General features: G+C 41.1%; 1 protein-coding gene across 1 annotated transcript in view; it reads left to right on the forward strand.

Annotated features, from left to right (window-relative positions):
- ANKLE1 (ankyrin repeat and LEM domain containing 1) overlaps nt 1-19,491 on the forward strand; it is a 74,503-nt gene that overhangs the window by 45,629 nt on the left and 9,383 nt on the right. The window contains exons 7-8 of the mRNA XM_077476322.1: nt 13,787-13,946; nt 15,710-15,839. Coding sequence (XP_077332448.1) covers nt 13,787-13,946; nt 15,710-15,839 — 290 coding nt within the window. The remainder of the gene's footprint in view (nt 1-13,786; nt 13,947-15,709; nt 15,840-19,491) is intronic.

Genomic DNA, 19,491 nt, shown 5'->3' on the forward strand with positions numbered 1-19,491 from the left:
TTGATTTGTGTGGGGAGCCCTTTAAGGTGTACTGTAAGTCTGGGCAAAAAACAAACACAAAAAAAACATGCAGTACATCTCTACAATACATGCACTTTCTCCCAGGTTTATCCCTTTTTAAAATTGTAAGGAACAGAAAAATACCTAATTGATCTGCCAGAAATGTGCGTGCAGCTCTGAGTACTGTTGACCATGCACAGCACTTTTTGTTAACTGAGTGGTGTCAGCCCTGCCAAGTTGTCTTGTGATAAATTTCTCAAAGCCCCCACTCTTTTCTCAGCCCTGTCCTTAAGTACCCCCAGCAAGCCATGTTTGCAGGTTTTCCTTTATCTTGCACAAGTGCTTTAAATCCATGGCTTGGTATTTTGGGCAGCTAAATAGACCCTAGATTGGTCTATGGTTCAAGATAATTGGAAAGTCTATCTGATAGCACAGGAAGTGGGCCTGGGACACAAGAGCTGTGAATTTCTGACATCATTAATCGGTACTTTCTTGCTCTTTTTGAACAGATATAAAAAAAATCTTTCAATAGTATACTTAACAGATCAAAAGGTAGCAAATAAGAGAAGTTTATTTTATGAGTTGACACATGCTTTGAACGTATTTAGGAGGCATGCATTACAGCACACTTGCATTGTTTCTGTGTTTGTTTTCTTTAAAGTGCACTGTTTAGGAGATATTTACTGTACATGCAGCCAGTGACATCACTGGCTGCATGTACCCGGGCCGTTCTTTCAGAACCCTGTGCTGTAAACTGCGGCTCTCACGTGCATGTGCAGGAGTCGTGTCATTGCGTCTCTGGCCAGTCACATGGCCGGAGTCCGCAAGCCCAGAAGGAAGATGGGTGAATATAGGAGCACCTGCATTTCTTGCATCACAGCACTGGAAGGGCTTCATTTTAAGGGAGGTTTAACATAATGTGCTAGTATGCGATGCATACTAGCACATTATAGCTTTACCTTTTCAGGGTGAAAAAAAAAAAAAAACAGCGGCTTACTACCGCATTAAGCTTTAATCTATTGTTTTAAAAAGTATCATTCAGTTTGGTTCAGAGCATGCAATTCAATTTCCCACACATTCCCCGCCACATTTATCAAAAGCATCACCAGCACATTTTTTTGGAAGTACAGTTTTAACTAGGATAAGTTTGCATGATCTTTTGGCTAGTGAAAGCATTATAGGTGGTGTTTCCTTTAGGTAGCCTGGGTGACTTGCAGTGACAGAGGATCAGCAAAGCACGTTCATTACCCCAATATACATATAGATTTACAAACTATTAATAGACACAAGGCTTCTAAAACCCTAACGCACTATGATAATTTGGATTTGATACACTTTTAAGTGTGCATCTATATACATAAAACTGACTATTGTTCCTATTGAAGGGACATCAGCTAATGCATTAAAAAAATCGGTGATAAAGTAAAAAACTCTTCATTTTTATTTTTTTCTATGCACCTTTTGGAAATTACAGTGCCTTGCGAAAGTATTCAGCCCCCTTGAACTTTTCAACCTTTTGCCACATTTCAGGCTTCAAACATAAAGATATAAAATTAAAATTTTTTGTGAAGAATCACCAACAAGTGGGACACAATTGTGAAGTGGAACGAAATCTATTGGATAATTTAAACTTTTTTAGCAAATAAAAAACTGAAAAGTGGTGCATGCAAAATTATTCGGCCCCTTTACTTTCAGTGCAGCAAACTCACTCCAGAAGTTCAGCGAGGATCTCTGAATGATCCAATGTTGTCCTAAATGACTGATGGTTATAAATAGAATCCACCTGTGTGTAATCAAGTCTCTGTATAAATGCACCTGCTCTGTGATAGTCTCAGGGTTCTGTTGAAAGCACAGAGAGCATCATGAAGACCAAGGAACACACCAGGCAGGTCCGTAATACTGTTGTGGAGAAGTTTAAAGCCGTATTTGGATACAAAAAGATTTCCCAAGCTTTAAACATCCCAAGGAGCACTGTGCAATCGATCATTTTGAAATGGAAGGAGTATCCGACCACTGCAAATCTACCAAGACCTGACCGTCCCTCTAAATTTTCAGCTCAGACAAGGAGAAGACTGATCAGAGATGCAGCCAAGAGGCCCATGATCACTCTGGATGAACTGCAGAGAACTACAGCTGAGGTGGGAGAGTCTGTCCATAGGACAACAATCAGTCGTACACTGCACAAATCTGGCCTTTATGGAAGAGTGGCAAGAAGAAAGCCATTTCTCAAAGATATCCATAAGTCTCGTCTAAAGTTTGCCACAAGCCACCTGGGAGACACACCAAACATGTGGAAGAAGGTGCTCTGGTCAGATGAAACCAAAATCGAACTTTTTGGCCACAATGCAAAACGATATGTTTGGCGTAAAAGCAAGACAGCTCATCACCCTCAACACACCATCCCCACTGTCAAACATGGTGGTGGCAGTATCATGGTTTGGGCCTGCTTTTCTTCAGCAGGGACAGGGAAGATGGTTAAAATTGAGGGGAAGATGGATGCAGCCAAATACAGGACCATTCTGGATGAAAACTGTTGGAGTCTGCAAAAGACTTGAAACTGGGACGGAGATTTATCTTCCAACAAGACAATGATCCCAAACATACAGCAAAATCTACAAAGGAATGGTTCACAAATAAATGTATCCAGGTGTTAGAATGGCCAAGTCAAAGTCCCAGACCTGAATCCAATCGAGAATCTGTGGAAAGAGCTGAAAACTGCTGTTCACAAACGCTCTCCATCCAACCTCACTGAGCTCCAGCTGTTTTGCAAGGAAGAATGGGCAAGAATTTCAGTCTCTCGATGTGCAAAACTGATAGAGACATACCCCAAGCGACTTGCAGCTGTAATCGCATCAAAAGGTGGCTCTACAAAGTATTAACGCAAGGGGGGCGAATAATTTTGCACGCCCCACTTTTCATTTTTTTATTAGTTAAAAAAGTTTCAAAAATCCAATAGATTTCGTTCCACTTCACAATTGTGTCCCACTTGTTGGTGATTCTTCACAAAAAAAAAAAAATGTTATATCCTTATGTTTGAAGCCTGAAGGTTGAAAAGTTCAAGGGGGCTGAATACTTTCGCAAGGCACTGTATGTTCTGTAAAGTCTAATACCCCATACACACGACCAGATTTGCCGAAACAAATGTTGGATGTGAGCTTGTTTGGTGGAAAGTCCGACCGTGTATATGCTCCATCGAACATTTGTTAGAATTTCCGCCAGGTTCTCAAATTTTCCGGCAACAAATTTTTGTTGTCTGACTTTCCGATCGTGTGTACACAAGTTCACGCATACTTGGAATCAAAACTTTTGGGCTTGCCGTACGTCTTGTATGTCACTACATTCGTAATTGTTGGCCAACATTTATGTGACTGTGTGTATGCAAGACAAGATGGAGCCAACAACCTTCGAACAAAATTCCACGGTTTGTCGGAAAGTCCGATCGTGTGTACGGGGCATAAGGCTGTAGCTGGAAGTAACAGCCAATCCAAAATCTCCATTGATTTCTAAGAATGCACATACAGTATTTGGCCCTTTTTCTGGATTTCGACTGAACCACTCATTATAATTTCTAATCCGATTTTTTTTTTATTGCTATCTTTGTACGTTTTTCGTAAGATTTTTCCTCGCTATCTGTTATGACAGGATGTGACAAGAAATGTTTCCAACAGGCCTTCAAACAAAACACTTTATTAGTAAAGGTGATTGACTACCTTCTTTTATAGGTATAGCTTGCTTCAGTTAGTTTTCTATGGAGACAGGCTTGGGAGAGGGGTGTGTCCCTTTCCCCCAATCAGCTCTCACACAGTTTACAGGAGCTCTGACTGCAGCTCCCTGCCCGCTCCTCTGTGCTACTGACAGATCCAAAAGGACTTTATCACAATTGTGCTTGTTTAAAGGGTTGTAGACAAGAGAAGACTGCAGATAAACAAGTAAAACTTTTGTGTAGGAGAATTTGTTTTATCTTTGTGTATCATCTGAGGCTATGCACTTCACTGGGTATATGAGCGGGTTTACAGTCACTGTAGAGATCACTGGGGAACGTTGATCCAGGAGATAACTGATTGCCTTTAGTGACCGGACAGACTTTGTCTCCCCGTTAGAGAAAACGTGGCCATGCGTGTTATTGGTTTTTGCCTTTTCTTATCGTAAATCACGGGACACAGAGCCATAGTAGTTACTATGTAGGTTATAGGCCACCTTCAGGCACACCCTGAATTAAAAAAAGTGCACTCCCTGTATAACCCCTCCCACAAGTTTTTTTTCGCCAGTGTCTAAGGTGTTGGTCACGAGTAAAAATGTGCTGTGCTGAGCTCCACTGGAGCAATCCTTGCTGGGGCTAGCCATGCAGCCAGATCCATTCAAAGTGTCTTTTTTGGCCGAATTGAATGCCAGCTGGACCCTGGGATGCAGTACTTTTTTGGTAGTAAGGCCATGAAGTTTTACTGGCTGAGGTGCTATTACAGGTCCAGGATTGTAGGTTTCTTCGTGGATCCCCAGCTCCTGAAGGTTTAACAGAACCCACCATGAAGGGTGAAGATTGGGTCTGTTGGTTTTATAAGATTTTTTTATTTTATTTTTATTTTTTTTATATTTTAGGCCTGTAATTCTTAGGAATAACTCACTTAAATCTGTCCAAAACAGAGTCTAGTAGACATCCTGGGTATGATAAAGTTTGAAAAATTAATCATAAATTATAAATAATAACAAATAATATAAAAATTATTCAATAATGTAATCAAATCAAAAACACTGAAATTTGCTCTGTTGCAGAATTGTCGCTGTCATTAGATTTAGTGTTTGATGACGAATTTCCCCACAAATCATTATCGCTCAATTCTGCAAAGTTATTCTAATTTATTATCGCTGTTTTCTAGCTGGTCTAAAACCACTTTTGACATAAAGGCACACTTTTTGGTTGCTGTGGACAATCTCCAAATTCCAGGCAGAAAACGCAGTATTTATAATATAAAAGTGCATGCAGGGCACTGCACAGACCACTAGGGGCAAAGGGGATGTGTAATTATTTTATACAGTACTGTAATCTGTAAGAATACAGTGTACTGTGTGTTTTTTTTTTTTTTTTTTTTTTTTTTTTTTTTTTTAATTTGGCGCCGTTCTCCATCCCCGTGCGTCGCAACGCTTGCAGGGAACAGAGCCCAGCGGAACTCGGCTCTGTGTGAATCGAGCGAGGAGACAGCTCGCGCACACACAGCGGGGCAACATCCTGTATCCTGCGATGCGATCCCGAGTCTGGCTCGGGGTTACCGCTAATGGTACTGAAATTCCACCCTGAGCCAGACTCGGGAATACTGCCAGGGGGGTTAATTTAGTAAATGCTGTCATGCCTATGTGTCACCACTGGGGGCTGTATTGAGCACTCACCGTCTCGTGCTCAGAGTCCATGCTGTGTCTTGAAAGCTGCAAATGTTTCTTCCCCCAGTCAAACAGCAGACTTCTGGTAAGTCTGGGTGGCGGGTTCCTTCTCCCCACCAGATGCCCCCTGTGCTGAAGATTTGGGGGAGAAAAGGCGTGAACGACATGCCAGACCCCCCCCCCCCCTGCCATTTCTGCTTCTATCCCTTGAACCCATAGGAGCCCATGCGGGAAAAAGCTATTTTTATAAAAGAGGGGAAGGGCCGTAGGTGACGAGGGGAAGGACTTAGCGACGTATTGGCATCCTCAAACGTCCAGCGGAGGAAGGTATGTTTTGAAAAAACATGATATAAGTTGTGGAGGGACAAAAGAGCAAAGGTAAAACAGATGATTTGCTTGCATATAAGACTTTGGTGTCACAGGCATTTCTTTGACACATTTACAACTGTATCAGGCTGAGCATTAATAGCAGTGACAGAGCTGGACTATTGCTCAAGCAGTGGATGCATTCTTTCTGATAGTACCTCTGCTTTGTGCATCATACTATGCTCAGAAGAGGGGTGAAAAGTACCTCAAAAGGGGCTTTAGAAAGACTTTTACAAGACACACGGAAGCATAGATCCATGCCAGCAAAGATGGCATCCTCCCCTGAGAGTAATATGGCTGGTCAGAGTGAACCATCAGGAGAGGCAAATGTTGCAGCTGATCTTAAACACTGCAGCCCCAGTGTATATTACTAAGGAGGTTTTTTTCTTCCGCCATTTTAAGTTTGAAGCAAAAGATTGATGCTTAATCGCATCCCAGAGTGGGACTAAGCATAGCAGGTCCACGTCAATTGCTCCGGACCCTCTTACTGAGGAACATGGAGCAAGAGATGACAAATTTCTTTCAAAGAACCAGGAAGAGGCTAATGTCTCCCCTTCTGAAGAACCTCATATGGAAGTGCCAGGTTCGCAGGAAAGGTTGTTGAAGTCTCTCGCTGAATTGGTCCACTCCACATTTTTACTGCCAGTAACGCAGTCAGTAGATGAGCCCACTTATGGTTTTGGTTCACTAAAGCCTCCCCAATCTGATTCATGTTTTTCCTATCCATTCTTGGCTAAGGAAGCTAATGTATTGGAGCACCCAGATAAACATTTCCTCCGAAAAAGTTTTCAATACGTTATCCTATGGAAGAAAAGTTTTATAATGGGGAATTCCAGCAATTGACGCTGCTATATCCTCTGTAAACATGCCTTGTCCAGTAGACAATGCTCATATGCTAAAGGATCCAACCGATAAGAAGTTGGAGTTCCTTTAAAAAAAATAATAATAATAATAATAATTTTGCCATGCAAAAAGCTCTTGGCTCTTTATGGAAACGGTTATTTGGAGACGATCTGGATAAGCATATCCAAAGAATTTCTAATGGGAAAAGTTCCCTTTTTTTTACCGGTTAAGAAGCTTTTTATTCTTTTAAACGTGCTTCTTCTCCAATGCAAGGTTTAGGGTTTTATTCAAACCCGTTCAGTTTCAAAACCAAACAGGGATGTCAGACCCATTTTAGGTATCAAAGATCTAAACCGGTTTTTGAATATCCATTCTTTTCTCATGGATTCAATCCGATCAGTAGTCTCCATCCTACAAGGGGGAGAACTTCGGGCGTCAATCGACATCAAGGTTGCTCTACTCCATGTGCCAATTTTCCCCACTCTCCAAAAATCTTCATTTCCAGTTTGTAGCTCTGCCTTTTGGTTTAGCTACTGCACCTCGAGTGTTTACAAAAGTCCTGGCTCCAAAGGCTCTGGCTTATACCTTGAGCCCTTAACCTGGCCAAAGGTGGAGCCAGGACCTTTGTAAAGGGCTCAAGGTATAACAATACTAGCCTACTTAGATGATCTTCTCTTAATAGATCAATCAGTAGCCCGCTTAAACCAAACTTGGTCACCGCAGTCAGCTACCTGGAATACAAAGGTTGGATTCTCAACCTGGAGCAATACTCCTTAAAACCATTAAGGAGATTGTTTTTTGCCCTGGGAAAGGATCAGTTCCGTAAGAGAGGTGATTCAAAAAGAATTGTTCCTTATGCGCAGTTTCATTCAAGGCTGCTGCAAAACAGTATGCTGTCAACTTGGAACAAAATGCATTTATCCCCTGATGTGCATCAGAGCCTCAATTGGTGGTTGATATCCAAGAATCTTCAAAAAGGAAAAATCCTTTCTACCAGTTACATGGAAGGTGGTAACAGATGCCAGCCTTCTCAGTTGAGTAGCAGTCTTGGAAGAAGCATCTGTCCAAAGGAAATGGTCCAAATCGGAGATGACCTTGTCCGTCCATAGTCTAGAGATTCGGGCAGTATGCCTAGCCCAGACTACAGAATTGTCCTGTCAGGATCCAATCGGACAATGCCACAGCGGTGGCCTATATCAATCACCAAGGGGGCATGAGAAGTCGTGCGGCCCAGAAAGAGGTGAATCATATTCTATCTTGGGCAGAAAACAACATTACTTGCCTATCAGAAAATTTTCATTCCAGGGATAGAGAATTGACAGGCGGACTACTTGAGTCGCCAACAATTGTTCCCGGGAGAATGGTCCCTTCACCCCGACATCTTCCTGTCAATATACGAAAAACTATTTTGCAGAAAATCTAAGGCAACTGTGGACTTTCATGGTACAGTAAAGACTCGCATAGACTTTTAGTATAAAAAAAAAAAAATACATTCATTTAGAAACATTGACAAACACAATTTTTTGTTTAAAAGAATCCTTGGAAGGGAATGTACATAATACATACAAATATATCTCTATATGGGAGCTGAACAGTGAAAACATGCATTCAATCCTCCACAATGGGGGAAAAAAATGACGATCAGGCTGATTCAAATTCGACATATTTCGTGGGGTGACCGCTTCTTCAGGAGTGTGCATTTCCCGAGAGATTGTATGTAGTGTATATAAGGAATAGACACACAAAGCATTTCTCAAAAAAGAGAAAAAACATATACTGTAGTTATTGGCGTATAACACTCACCTTTTCACCATGAAAATCGGGTGAAAATAGCATGTGCGTGTTATACGCCAATACAAAAATTTTAGTTTTTTCCCTGAATCTTCCCTCTTAAAATGAATGTGCGTCTTATACACCTGTGCATGTTATACGCTGATAAATACTGTATATACTGGGGAGGGTAAATATGTGTACACACCTCATTTCTGCCATAGAGGGGAACACACTAAACAATCCCTAGGGCAAATTCCCGGGCGAGTGTGGGAACCAGCACAAGATACAAAAAAGTAATAAACGCTTTTTTTGTATCTTGTCCTGGTTCCCACACTCGCCCAGGAATTTGCCCTTAGGGGCTTATAGACGCCCTTCGAATCATTCGATCTGGCTTTGGTAAGCTTAATTTTATCATCGTTCATAGGGTCTCATCTATTGATGCAAAATGATCTATAATTTAATAACTATGATACTGTAGGGATTGTTTAGCGTGTTCCCCTCTATGGCAGAAATGAGGTGTGTACACATATGTATTTACCTTCCCCAGTATGTTTTTTTTTCTCATTTTTGTGAAATTGTTTATCTATATGTTTATTTCCTATAGAGACTACTACATACAATCTCTTGGGGAAATACACACTCCTGAAGAAGCGGTCACCCTGTGAAACATGTCGAGTTTGAATCAGCCTGATCGTCATTCTTTTTCTCCCATTGTGGAGGATTGAATGAACGTTTTCACTGTTCAGTTCCCATATAGAGATATATTTGTATGTATTATGTACATTCCCTTCCAAGGATTCTTTTAAACAAAAAATTGTGTTTGTCAATGTTTCTAAATAAATTTATATATATATTTTTTTATACTAAAGTCTATGTGAGTCCTTACCGTACCATGAAAGTCCACAGTTGCCTTTGGATTTTCTGCTAAATGGTTTTTCGTAAATTTATAGGACAGCGGTAATGTTTTTCTAATATATAGTAGCATTAATTTAATTCTTTCTGTCAATATGTCAAAGATGGGGAATTCCGAATGTGGATTTGTTTGCATCCATGTTCAACAACAAGATCGACAACTTTGTATCAAGGACAAGGGATCCGATGGCATACAGAACAGATGGCTTGGTTTTTCCGTGGGATCAGTTTTTTGTTCCCTCCTGTTCTGCTGCTTCAGCGCCTTCGTGCAGGATCAAGCAAGAAGGGAAGGAGGTGGTTCTTGTGGCCCAGGAGATCTTGGTTTGCCAAAATTGTAGAGATGGCGGTAGGGGACCCTTGGAGCCTACCACTATGTCCAGATCTTCTCTCGCAAGGTCCGGTATTCTATCCTACCTTACGAACGCTAAAATTATTGGTTTGGCTATTGGGACCCACATTCTGAAAGATCGTGGGCTGTTAGCTTCAGCAGTTTCTACTTTGATTAATGCTGGGAAGCAGGCCTCCAGAGTCCTATACTATAGAATCTGGAAAGCATATATCTCCTAGTGTGAATCCAGGGGTTGGCACCCCAGGAAATATGTCATTGGTAGGATCCTTGAATTCCTATTGATAAGATTAGGAATGAAGCTGGCCTTAAGTACTATCAAAGGCCAGATGTCGGCCTTATTGGTCTTTTTTTTTTTTAAACGACCACTTGCTTCACTCTCTCTGATTTGTAACTTTGTTCAGGGGGTAACCATTAATTGATTAATCCTCCAGTTTGGTCACTCCTGCACCCTTGGGACTTAATTTTAGTCCCGTCGGCTTACAGAAACAGCCAATACTAGATATTCCCTTGGTCCTCTTGATGGGGGAAAATAATTTTCTTGGTTTCCGTATCTTCTGCAAGAAGAATATCAGAGTGGGCTGCTCTTTCAAGTAAAGAGCCATATTCGTTCCATTCATAAGGGTGAGGTTTTATTGCGGCCTCATCCTGGATTCCTACCGAAGGTAGTATCGGGTTTTCATTTAAACCAGAATATTGTTCTGCCTTAATTTTGTTTTGTTTTTTGTCCCCAGAACCTCATTTCTGTGGAAGAAAGGTCACTACATTCTCATGATGTGGTGAGGGTGGTCAAGGTCTCTTGACCGCTCAGAGTCATAAAACAGATGTTTTGTTTGTGTTGCCAGACGGTCCTAAAGAAGGACAGGCAGCGTTGAAATATACCATTTCTAAATGGATTCGTCAAGTGATTGTTAGAGCTTATGGTTTAACCACTTGAGACCCGCGCTATAGCCGAAAGACGGCTACAGCGCGGATCTCCTTTTCCGGGACTACGTCTATTGACGTAGTCCCGTGCACGAGCGGCCTGCGCGCCCCGTGATCAGCGAGTCTATGAGACTCGCCTGATCACCGATCCGTGCAAGGGGTCGATCCCGACCCCTTATCACGTGATCAGCTGTCGACCAATGACAGCTGATCATGTGACATAATGGAGCCGGTAATCGGCTATTATTCCTCCTCGCGCTGTCAGCGTGAGGAGAAAAAAAAAGCCGATCACCGGCGGCCGTGATCGGGACATCAGTCCCGATCACGGCCAGCCCTGCTAGTGCCCACCTGCCCCCTGCCAGTGCCCACCTGCCCCCTGCCAGTGTCACATTAATAAAAAGTGCCCCCCGTCAGTGCTACCCAGCAGTGCCCACAGTGCCACCCAGCAGTGCCCACAATCTGCTCAACAAAGGTGCTGCACCCCAGTGCCACATATCCGTGCCCATCAAAGCCGCCCAGCAGTGCCGCCCATCAGTGCCTATCAGAGCCACCTATCAGTGCCCATCAGTCCCATCTATCAGTGGTACCTATCAGTGCCCATCCGTGCCACCCATCTGTGCCATCTTATCTGTGCCCATCTTTGCCCATCAGTGCCGCCTTATCTGTGCCTATTAGTGCCGCCTTAACTATGCCTATCAGTGCCCACCAATGCAGCCCATCAGTGCCCACCAATGCAGCCCATCAGTGCCCACCAGTGCAGCCCATCAGTGCCGCCTCATCAGCACACTTCAATGAAGGAGAAAAATGACCGTTTGCAAAATTTTATAACAAACTATTAAACATGATTTTTTATTTTTTTGCATCTTTTTTTGTTTTTTTAGCAAAAATTAAAACTCCCAGCTGTAATTAAATACCACCAAAAGAAAGCTCTATTTGTGGGAAAAAAATGATAAAAATTTTCATTTGGGTACAGTGTTGTATGCCCGCGCAATTGTCATTCAAAGTGCATCAGCGCTGAAAGCTGAAAATTGGTCTGGGACTGAGGGGGGTTTAAGTGCCCAGTAAGCAAGTGGTTAAAGAGGAAATCATAGCGGATATCACCTTTGGGTGCAGTGTACTGCAGGCTGCAGTACAAGTCCTCTAGTCTCTTGGTGCCCTACTTTTGTTGTGTCTCCCTCCCTTCAGTTGGCATTGCTATGGGACATCCCACACAGTAACTACTATGGGTCTGTGTCCCGTGATGTACGATAAGATAATAGGATTTTTATAACTGCTTACCTGTAAAAGCCTTTTCTTTGCAGTACATCACGGGACACAGAGGTCCCTCCCTTCTTTGGTATACACATGTATTCCTTTGCTATAAAACTGAGGTACTCCCACCAGTGGGAGGGGATATATAGGGAGTGCACTTTTTAATTTAGGGCATAACTACTATGACTCTGTCTCATGATATACTTCAAAGAAAAGGATTTTACAGGTAAGCTGTTATAAAAATCCTATTTTTTTTTCATCTTTTTGGCTAAACTTGCTGGAAATTGTCCTTTTTAAAAATAAAATAAAATAAAAAATTTCACTGATTTATATACATTTTTATTAGGTTTTAACCAAAATAATTGTACAACTGAATCTGAAAGGTCAGCAACAATGATAGGGGGATCATTCTGCCTATCGCCTCAGAAAGAAGAGGAAAGGGAGGTGGGCAGTATAGGCATGATATGTCATCTGTCCTATATAAGAAAAAAAAAAAAATAGAGGAAACCTACCAGCAATACAGCAACCCACACCTCATCCCAAATACGTACAGGAAAAAGATAAAATGCCCCAGGGACTGTATGGGTGGGGGTTGGATAAATGTAAACCAAATAGAAACAGTAGAAGTAGTAAAAGTGAAAGTAGAAAAAATATCACATTTTATTCAATAAACACAAAATACATGAAAACGTGAAACCGGCTTGATTTATTCACCTCCTGTGGGGTTGTTTCGTTACACCCCTTTGAGGTTCAGCTCTCTCCCTCCGCATCACTCTGCCTAGGGGGCTGTTCTCTGAAATATATATTCTCACTTAGCCAAATCATTGTTATTGCTTTAATTGGATACCGATGAACTGGAGTACCACCTCTTTTTAATCAAGATACCAGTATGCATTTGTGCTGATTTTTGCTTAATTTGAACATTTCTCAGTAAGTGTTTTTTGTTTTTTGATTCTTGTCTTCGATCATTCGCCATTGTCTTTATATCTCTGTCTTTTGTTTAATGTGCATGTATATCTTCATACATTTATATTACTAATTTGTATTTGTTTTCATGTTAGATAGTACAATATTTCCTCATATCCCCTGCAGAAGGAATTATATAAACGTTATTTCCGAAACATGTTGGGTATCCTGAATGTTTTGGGCTCTCATCTTTTAGAGTTCCTCTTTATTATATTTCAGGAGATTTACTGTACACTGTTTTTATCCAATGTTTTTAGTGTTTATTGAATAAAATTTGATTTTTTTTTTCTACTTTCACGTTTACTACTTCAACTGTTTCTATTTGGTTTACATTTATCCAACCCCCACCCATACAGTCCCTGGGGCATTTTTTCTTTTTCCTATCCTATGTAAGGTCACTAAGGTAGGTGTGAAGAGTTAGTATATGTTTCCCTAGTTTAATATTCAGAAATGAGATTTAAAAAAAGAAAATAGTACAAGTAAAAAGCAAAGTTGGTAGATGAGAGAGATTGTTGGGGCGTGATGCCAGGGGTTCCTGCCCTCAACAGAAGGCAACTTTTGAATGTCAAGTCTTCAGCAGGAAGTGATCAGTGAAAGCACTGAATCCATAGACTCCACATTCTGAGGAGTCTGTCGCGTGCATATGCAAGCATACTAGTAAATTTTTCATAATTTAAAAAGGAGTGAATGAATTATTTCACCTCTGTGAATTTTGATTTGTACAGAATTGGCTACTTTATATTGGGCTTTAGTAAGACATTTCTTGTGCACAAAATAAGACCCTGCACGCCAAGAAAATCAGCTGTAATACACAAAAGTGAGATGATATGATTGATGATGTACTCGTTCTATAACTAAGCCCTGTGAGCAGGATGAAACCTGTCAGGAGAAGGTGTGGCCTGGAAGGAGGCGGGCTGAAGCCATATATCACTTTCAAGTAGTATGACTGATTTTCCTGGAGTGTGGTGTCTGATTTGTTTTGAACATTTTACCAATATTGGAATTATTCCATTGCTTTTCTTTTCTATTTAGGGTGACCAGAAACCTTCCATCTCGCTGTCATACCTTATCCATGCCTGAGTGTTTCCGCACTTTTGTCCAAGCAGTGTTTTATGTGGGCAAAGGAAAGAGAGCCCGTCCATATTGTCATCTGTATGAGTCTTTGACACACTATAAGGGTAGCAACAAACCGGTACTGGGATTTTTTTTTTCTGCCATATTTACCTTGTATAATATTACCTTTAAACCATAACTAAAGAAAATGTTTTAAAAGCTTACATTGTCAGATTGTCATTGTTACAGTGAGGCAGAAAGAGAGGAAAGATTCATACAGAAGCAGTCAAGAGAAAAAAAATGTATACAGCAGAACTGAAATATTTGCCATGCAATCCTTTCACACTAGTTATTTCTGATGTACAATGCTTTCTATGTGACTTTTAAGGTGAAATGAAAACTAATCCATACCCAACATAGTAGCCACCACCTAGCTTTAATTTAACCTATGGTGTCTGGCTATAATCCTATTGTACAACCCTTTCTGTTTATTCCAGGCTTGCTGTGCCATGCGTTTGTGTCCTAAACAATATCAGCTGCAGAACATTTTTACTTTTAGTGTGTGGGCATGTATACCTGCCCTTTAATTGACCCCTATTGGTGTGGGCATGCAAGCCTTCCCCTTTGCATGGACTAACTTTGTCATGGGCAGGAAGTTGGTAAAGGTCAACTTTCCTTCCTTCCTAATCATCCACTCACTCCAGTGAAAATGATTCCACCCATGGGCCTTGTTTAGATTATGATTGGATTGCCAGAACCTCTAGGTAAAGTACCCATTGGCTTGCTCACAAATATACTCTGCAGCGTTGGGTAATTTTTACTCCCTCTGCATAAGTCTACAATATATAAACAGTACCGCGCTATCCAAAGGGCAGCTGCTTGCACCGCAAGTGACAATTGCAAAAAATGTATGTAAAATTATATAATGGCGCAGCACTAATATCACTTGAAAATGAATGAATCAAATGAAAATATAAGTGATCTGAATAAACCTAAAACCTATAATAATAACCATATAAAGACACAGTAATATTGAAATAACAATATACAAGTGAAAATTATTTAGGCTCCATATAAGACAAATATGAAGCTATATTAAATGTGCAAATGCAGTAAAGCAAAATATATTAGAAAGTTTAAATATCTATGATAAAGTAAAATTAACAAGAAAGTCCGCTTTGTGACAAATGTTGATAGATGAATATATCTCAAAGTACAAATATAAATCTTGATCAAATCGTTGATTATTAAACCATCAAATAAAGTGCGTGAAAAGTGACAGACAGAGCACCACCACCGATATAACTGAGGCTTACCGGAGTGTATGGATTCTATAGGGCATACGCCCCAAGAATCATTCAGGCTTTGTGATATAATACAGTGATCTAAGCACCTCATCAGATAAGGGTCTATCCCACACTCGTCACTAAAACACTGCCAACAAGGCAGGGGAGGCTCCAATAGTATATATCGTGATATGGACTCATGCATATATGGCCAAAAAAGAATAAAAAGCACACATAGCGTGAATCCACATAAAAAGAGGTTTAATAGTATAAAAAATGAAAGATTACACTCACATTTTAAAAGGTATAACAAGCGCTTGTCTATCCAGTATGGTAATGCAATGGGAACAGTAGGCTCGACCCTATGGTTTATTCAGATCACTTATATTTTCATTTGATTCATTTTCAAGTGATATTAGCGCTGCACCATTATATACTCTGCATAAGTCTACCTATAATAGATTGTGTGCATAGAGCAGTGGTATGATATGTAATGATGTGATATACACCAGGAGCTGATGACTCAATGAAGTTAAGCAAAGAATAGTTTTGCCCAAACAATAAATAGTAAGCTCTCTTGTGTTCATATAGTTAACATGTTTTCTGTCAATTTCAGCCTTGTTCTAAAGTACAGCATATTGTAGACATCTGGAGAAGCGGTCAGGGTGTGCTGTCCCTTCATTGTTTTCAGAACACAATCCCTGTAGAGGCGTACACAAGAGAAGCCTGTATGGTGGACGCAATTGGTAAGACCACTAAAGCATGTTTTTTGCTAATCTTGCAAGCAGTTGGTTACTGTGCTGACATAGTTTGGTTATGTTCCTTGTTATAAAACCCATGTGTTCCAGACAAGAATGTTCCCTCACTTTTGACACGTGAGGTAGCTCTTTATGTGCTGGCCTGTCCCCTCAGCACGACAATTGTACTTGCCTTTTTACACTTAAAATTGCTTGTCAATAATATGCTGTTTCACCATTGTCCACAGCAATGACAAGGTTTTTGAGCCCAGGTGGTGTGGTGAGAACTATGCTTCTTTAACGACAAATGTGTACTTGCCTCAGCTGCTTTCAAAATGAAACATCCCTAATGATATACCAAAACGGTAGTCAAGAAGATATTGTAGAGATATTTTGGCATTAAATGGGCAATGTACATTGTTAACCACTTACGGACCGCCCGACATCTTTATACGGCAGCTGTTTGAAGAGGAATACCATTGTTATGGCATGATAGCTGCTATAACCCCGGTATCCTCTTCTTCAGCGGGCGGTCCGCTTTCAAAAGTGGTCTCTCTGATGGATTCGCTGAAAGATCACTTTTATCGGGAGCGGGAGAGGGCCCAACCTCCTGCCAGGCTTTGGTCATCTCTGCCGCTTACCGGAGCCGCCGGCAGAGGTGGAGATGATCGGGTCCTGTCACGTCCACAGCCTGGAGCCAAGTGAGGGAAAGATGGCCCCCACTCAGCTCCATAGCATTGGATAGTGGAAGAAACGTCACTTCCACCCAATGCTCTTTAACCACTTCCCACCCGGCCAATGCACATATACGGCCGGGTGGGAGTCGTCTACTTCTGATAGAACGTCCTTGAGAAGGAGCGGGACCGCACGCGTGCCCGCGCAGCGGCGCGATCCCGATGTGCTCTTTTCACCCGGACACGGCGCATCTCAGATCGGCAGGAGGGCTCTGTGATTGGCCCTCCTGATCACATGACGGCCGTGTCCAATCACAGCCGTCATGTGATGTAAACAAACAGCCGGTTGCTAGGCAATCGGCTCCTCCTCTCCTCACACAGAAGTCATCGCTGAGGAGAGCAGATCACTGCAGCCGGCTGATGATCAGTGAGTATGAGCTGTTTTTTACAGCTTTTTACTCACTGATCACCAGTCTAGTGTAAACACACAACACACCACACAGTATAAACACAATGCCCCCACATATGTCCCCAAAACACACATGTCCCCAAATAATAAAAACACATGTCCCTAATAATAAAAACATGTCCCCCACATATGTCCCACTAAAATCACATATCCCAATGATTATCTGCACACATATGTACGTGATCATTTGCGTACATATGTCGGTGATAACACAAACCAATTATACACTTAACGGATTTTTTTTTTACCAAAAACATGTAGCAGAATACATTTTGGCTTAAATTTATGACAAAATTTGATTTTATTGGATTTCTTTTAAAATAGAAAAAAGAAAATAGTTTTTTTTTCCAAATTTCCGCTTTTTTTGCGCTTATATCGCAAAAAATAAAAAACAGAGTCGTGAATAAATACAACCACAATTAAGCTCTATTTGTGCGAACAAAATGATAAAAAATTTCATTTGGGTACAGTGTAGCATGACCGCGCAATTGTCACTGAAAGTGCTAGAGCGAGGAAAGCTGAAAATTGTGCTGGGAAGGAAGGGGGCGAAAGTGCCCTGTATTGAAGTGGTTAAGGGGACATTTTTATTTATTTTTTCATTGCATTTTAGTGTAAATATGAGATCTGAGGTCTTTTTGACTCCAGATATCATATTTAAGAGGTCCTGTCGTCCTTTTTTTCTCTTTTTATGTTTGCAAGTGACCCAAACATATTATTATTTTTATTTTTTTTAAAAGGACGGTGTAAAAATAAAAAGTTAAATAAATAAGAAAAAATTCATTTAAAGCGTCCGGAATGGGGTAAAAAGTGTAGCTGTGCTTCCCCCAGCATCTTCAATAGTGTTCTCCAGTGTGAAATCTTGTGTGTGTCATTTAATGCTCTCTATGGTCTTACCTCTTAACATATCACGCTATGGGAATTTATCCTTTATTCCCCACATATGCCTGGTGTACACGAATATCAGAATCTCGCTGACCCATTGAAAGCATACATTAGAGGCACAAGACTAGGAGGAATATCCCTAATGGACAGGGACTCCACAACCATACTAAGTTTATTAAGCCGGTTATCATCTGAATAGAGGTAAGAGCATAGAGAGCATTAAGTGACACACACCAAGATTTCACACTGGAGAACACTATTGAAGACTCTGGGTGAAGCACAACTGCACTTTTTACCCCATTCCGGTTTTATCAGCTACATTTAATGGACTATTGGGTCAATATAAGCAGTTCATCATTGTGTGGTGTGAATAGCACATGATTAGAATTTATATAGTCAATTATATTGGCCATCAAGTGACATATATATTTATATTGTTATATGGAATCCCATTTTGCTTTTTGCACAGGATTATAGACATTTTGTACAGTAGTGCTCTCTAGCACAGTATTTCAGCATTGCTTTTTTGCACAGGACTATTGCAATCTGTTTTTTTCAGTGGATTATAGAATCCAGCATAGAACTACTATTTAGCACATTATTGCTTTTTGCACAGGATTGATTGCACGGAATTGCATTTTTGCACGCATTTTCCTTCTGCACAGGATTTATTTTTTATCTCTGTGGCCTTCTTACCATGTGATTATCTGTGACCAATCACAGCTGATCACAGCATGAACCAGGAAGTGCCAGTAAACGGTTTGCGCTGACAGGGAGAGCTGATGAGTGGCTCTCCCTGTCGGGGGGGGGGGGGGGGGGGGGGGTTGGGGTGTCTGTGCTGATAGTCAGCACATTGATTATCAGCACAGCCCCCTCAGATGTGCCAGTCACATGCCAATAAGTGCCCAGCAGTTTCCCCATAATAAAAGACTGCCAGAGCGCACCACAGTGCCAATCAGTGCCCAGCAGTAACACATCAGTACCTCATCAGTGCTACCTGTCAGTGCGCATCAGTGCTGCTTATCAGTGCCCATTAATTTTACATATCAGTGCCGCCTCATTTGTGCCCATCAGTGAAGGGGGAAAACAAAAATGTATGCCAGAACCTGAGAAAAACAATTTTTTTTTTTTTGCCATTTTAGTTTGTTTAGCAAAAAATAAAATCCCCAGAGGTGATCAAATACCAGAAAATGAAAGCTCTATTTGTGGGAAGAAAATTATAAAAATTTAATTTGGGTACAGTGTTGCATGACCACGCAATTGTCATTCAAAGTGCGACAGTGCTGAAAGCTGAAAATTGTCCTGGGCAGGAAGGGGCGAAAGTGCATGGTATTGAAGTGGTTAAAGAAAGAGTTTATCCTTCATGCTCTCTGGCTACTTTTCAGCATCCCACCACTGCCCCTTCCTCTCTCACAATATCACAAAGGTCTTTTTCTTTCTTGTCTGTTTACTTACACAGGGATTCTTAAATGCTGGGTATACTGCTACCTACAGGAGAATTGGCAAACCAATTTTTTAGGCCAGCCCAGAATAACCCCTTCTACCAGCACGCCTTAGTTTTTTTGCAAGTGTCCTAGGAGGAAGTGCTCTTCCCCTGCAAATTTTTCATCTGATCTGTCTGTGGCTTCTCCGGCCT

Source organism: Lithobates pipiens, unplaced genomic scaffold (genome assembly GCF_037356315.1).
Source record: "Lithobates pipiens isolate NorthernLeopardFrog02 unplaced genomic scaffold, aLitPip1_a1.2 Scaffold_13, whole genome shotgun sequence".
Lineage (NCBI taxonomy): Eukaryota > Metazoa > Chordata > Amphibia > Anura > Ranidae > Lithobates > Lithobates pipiens.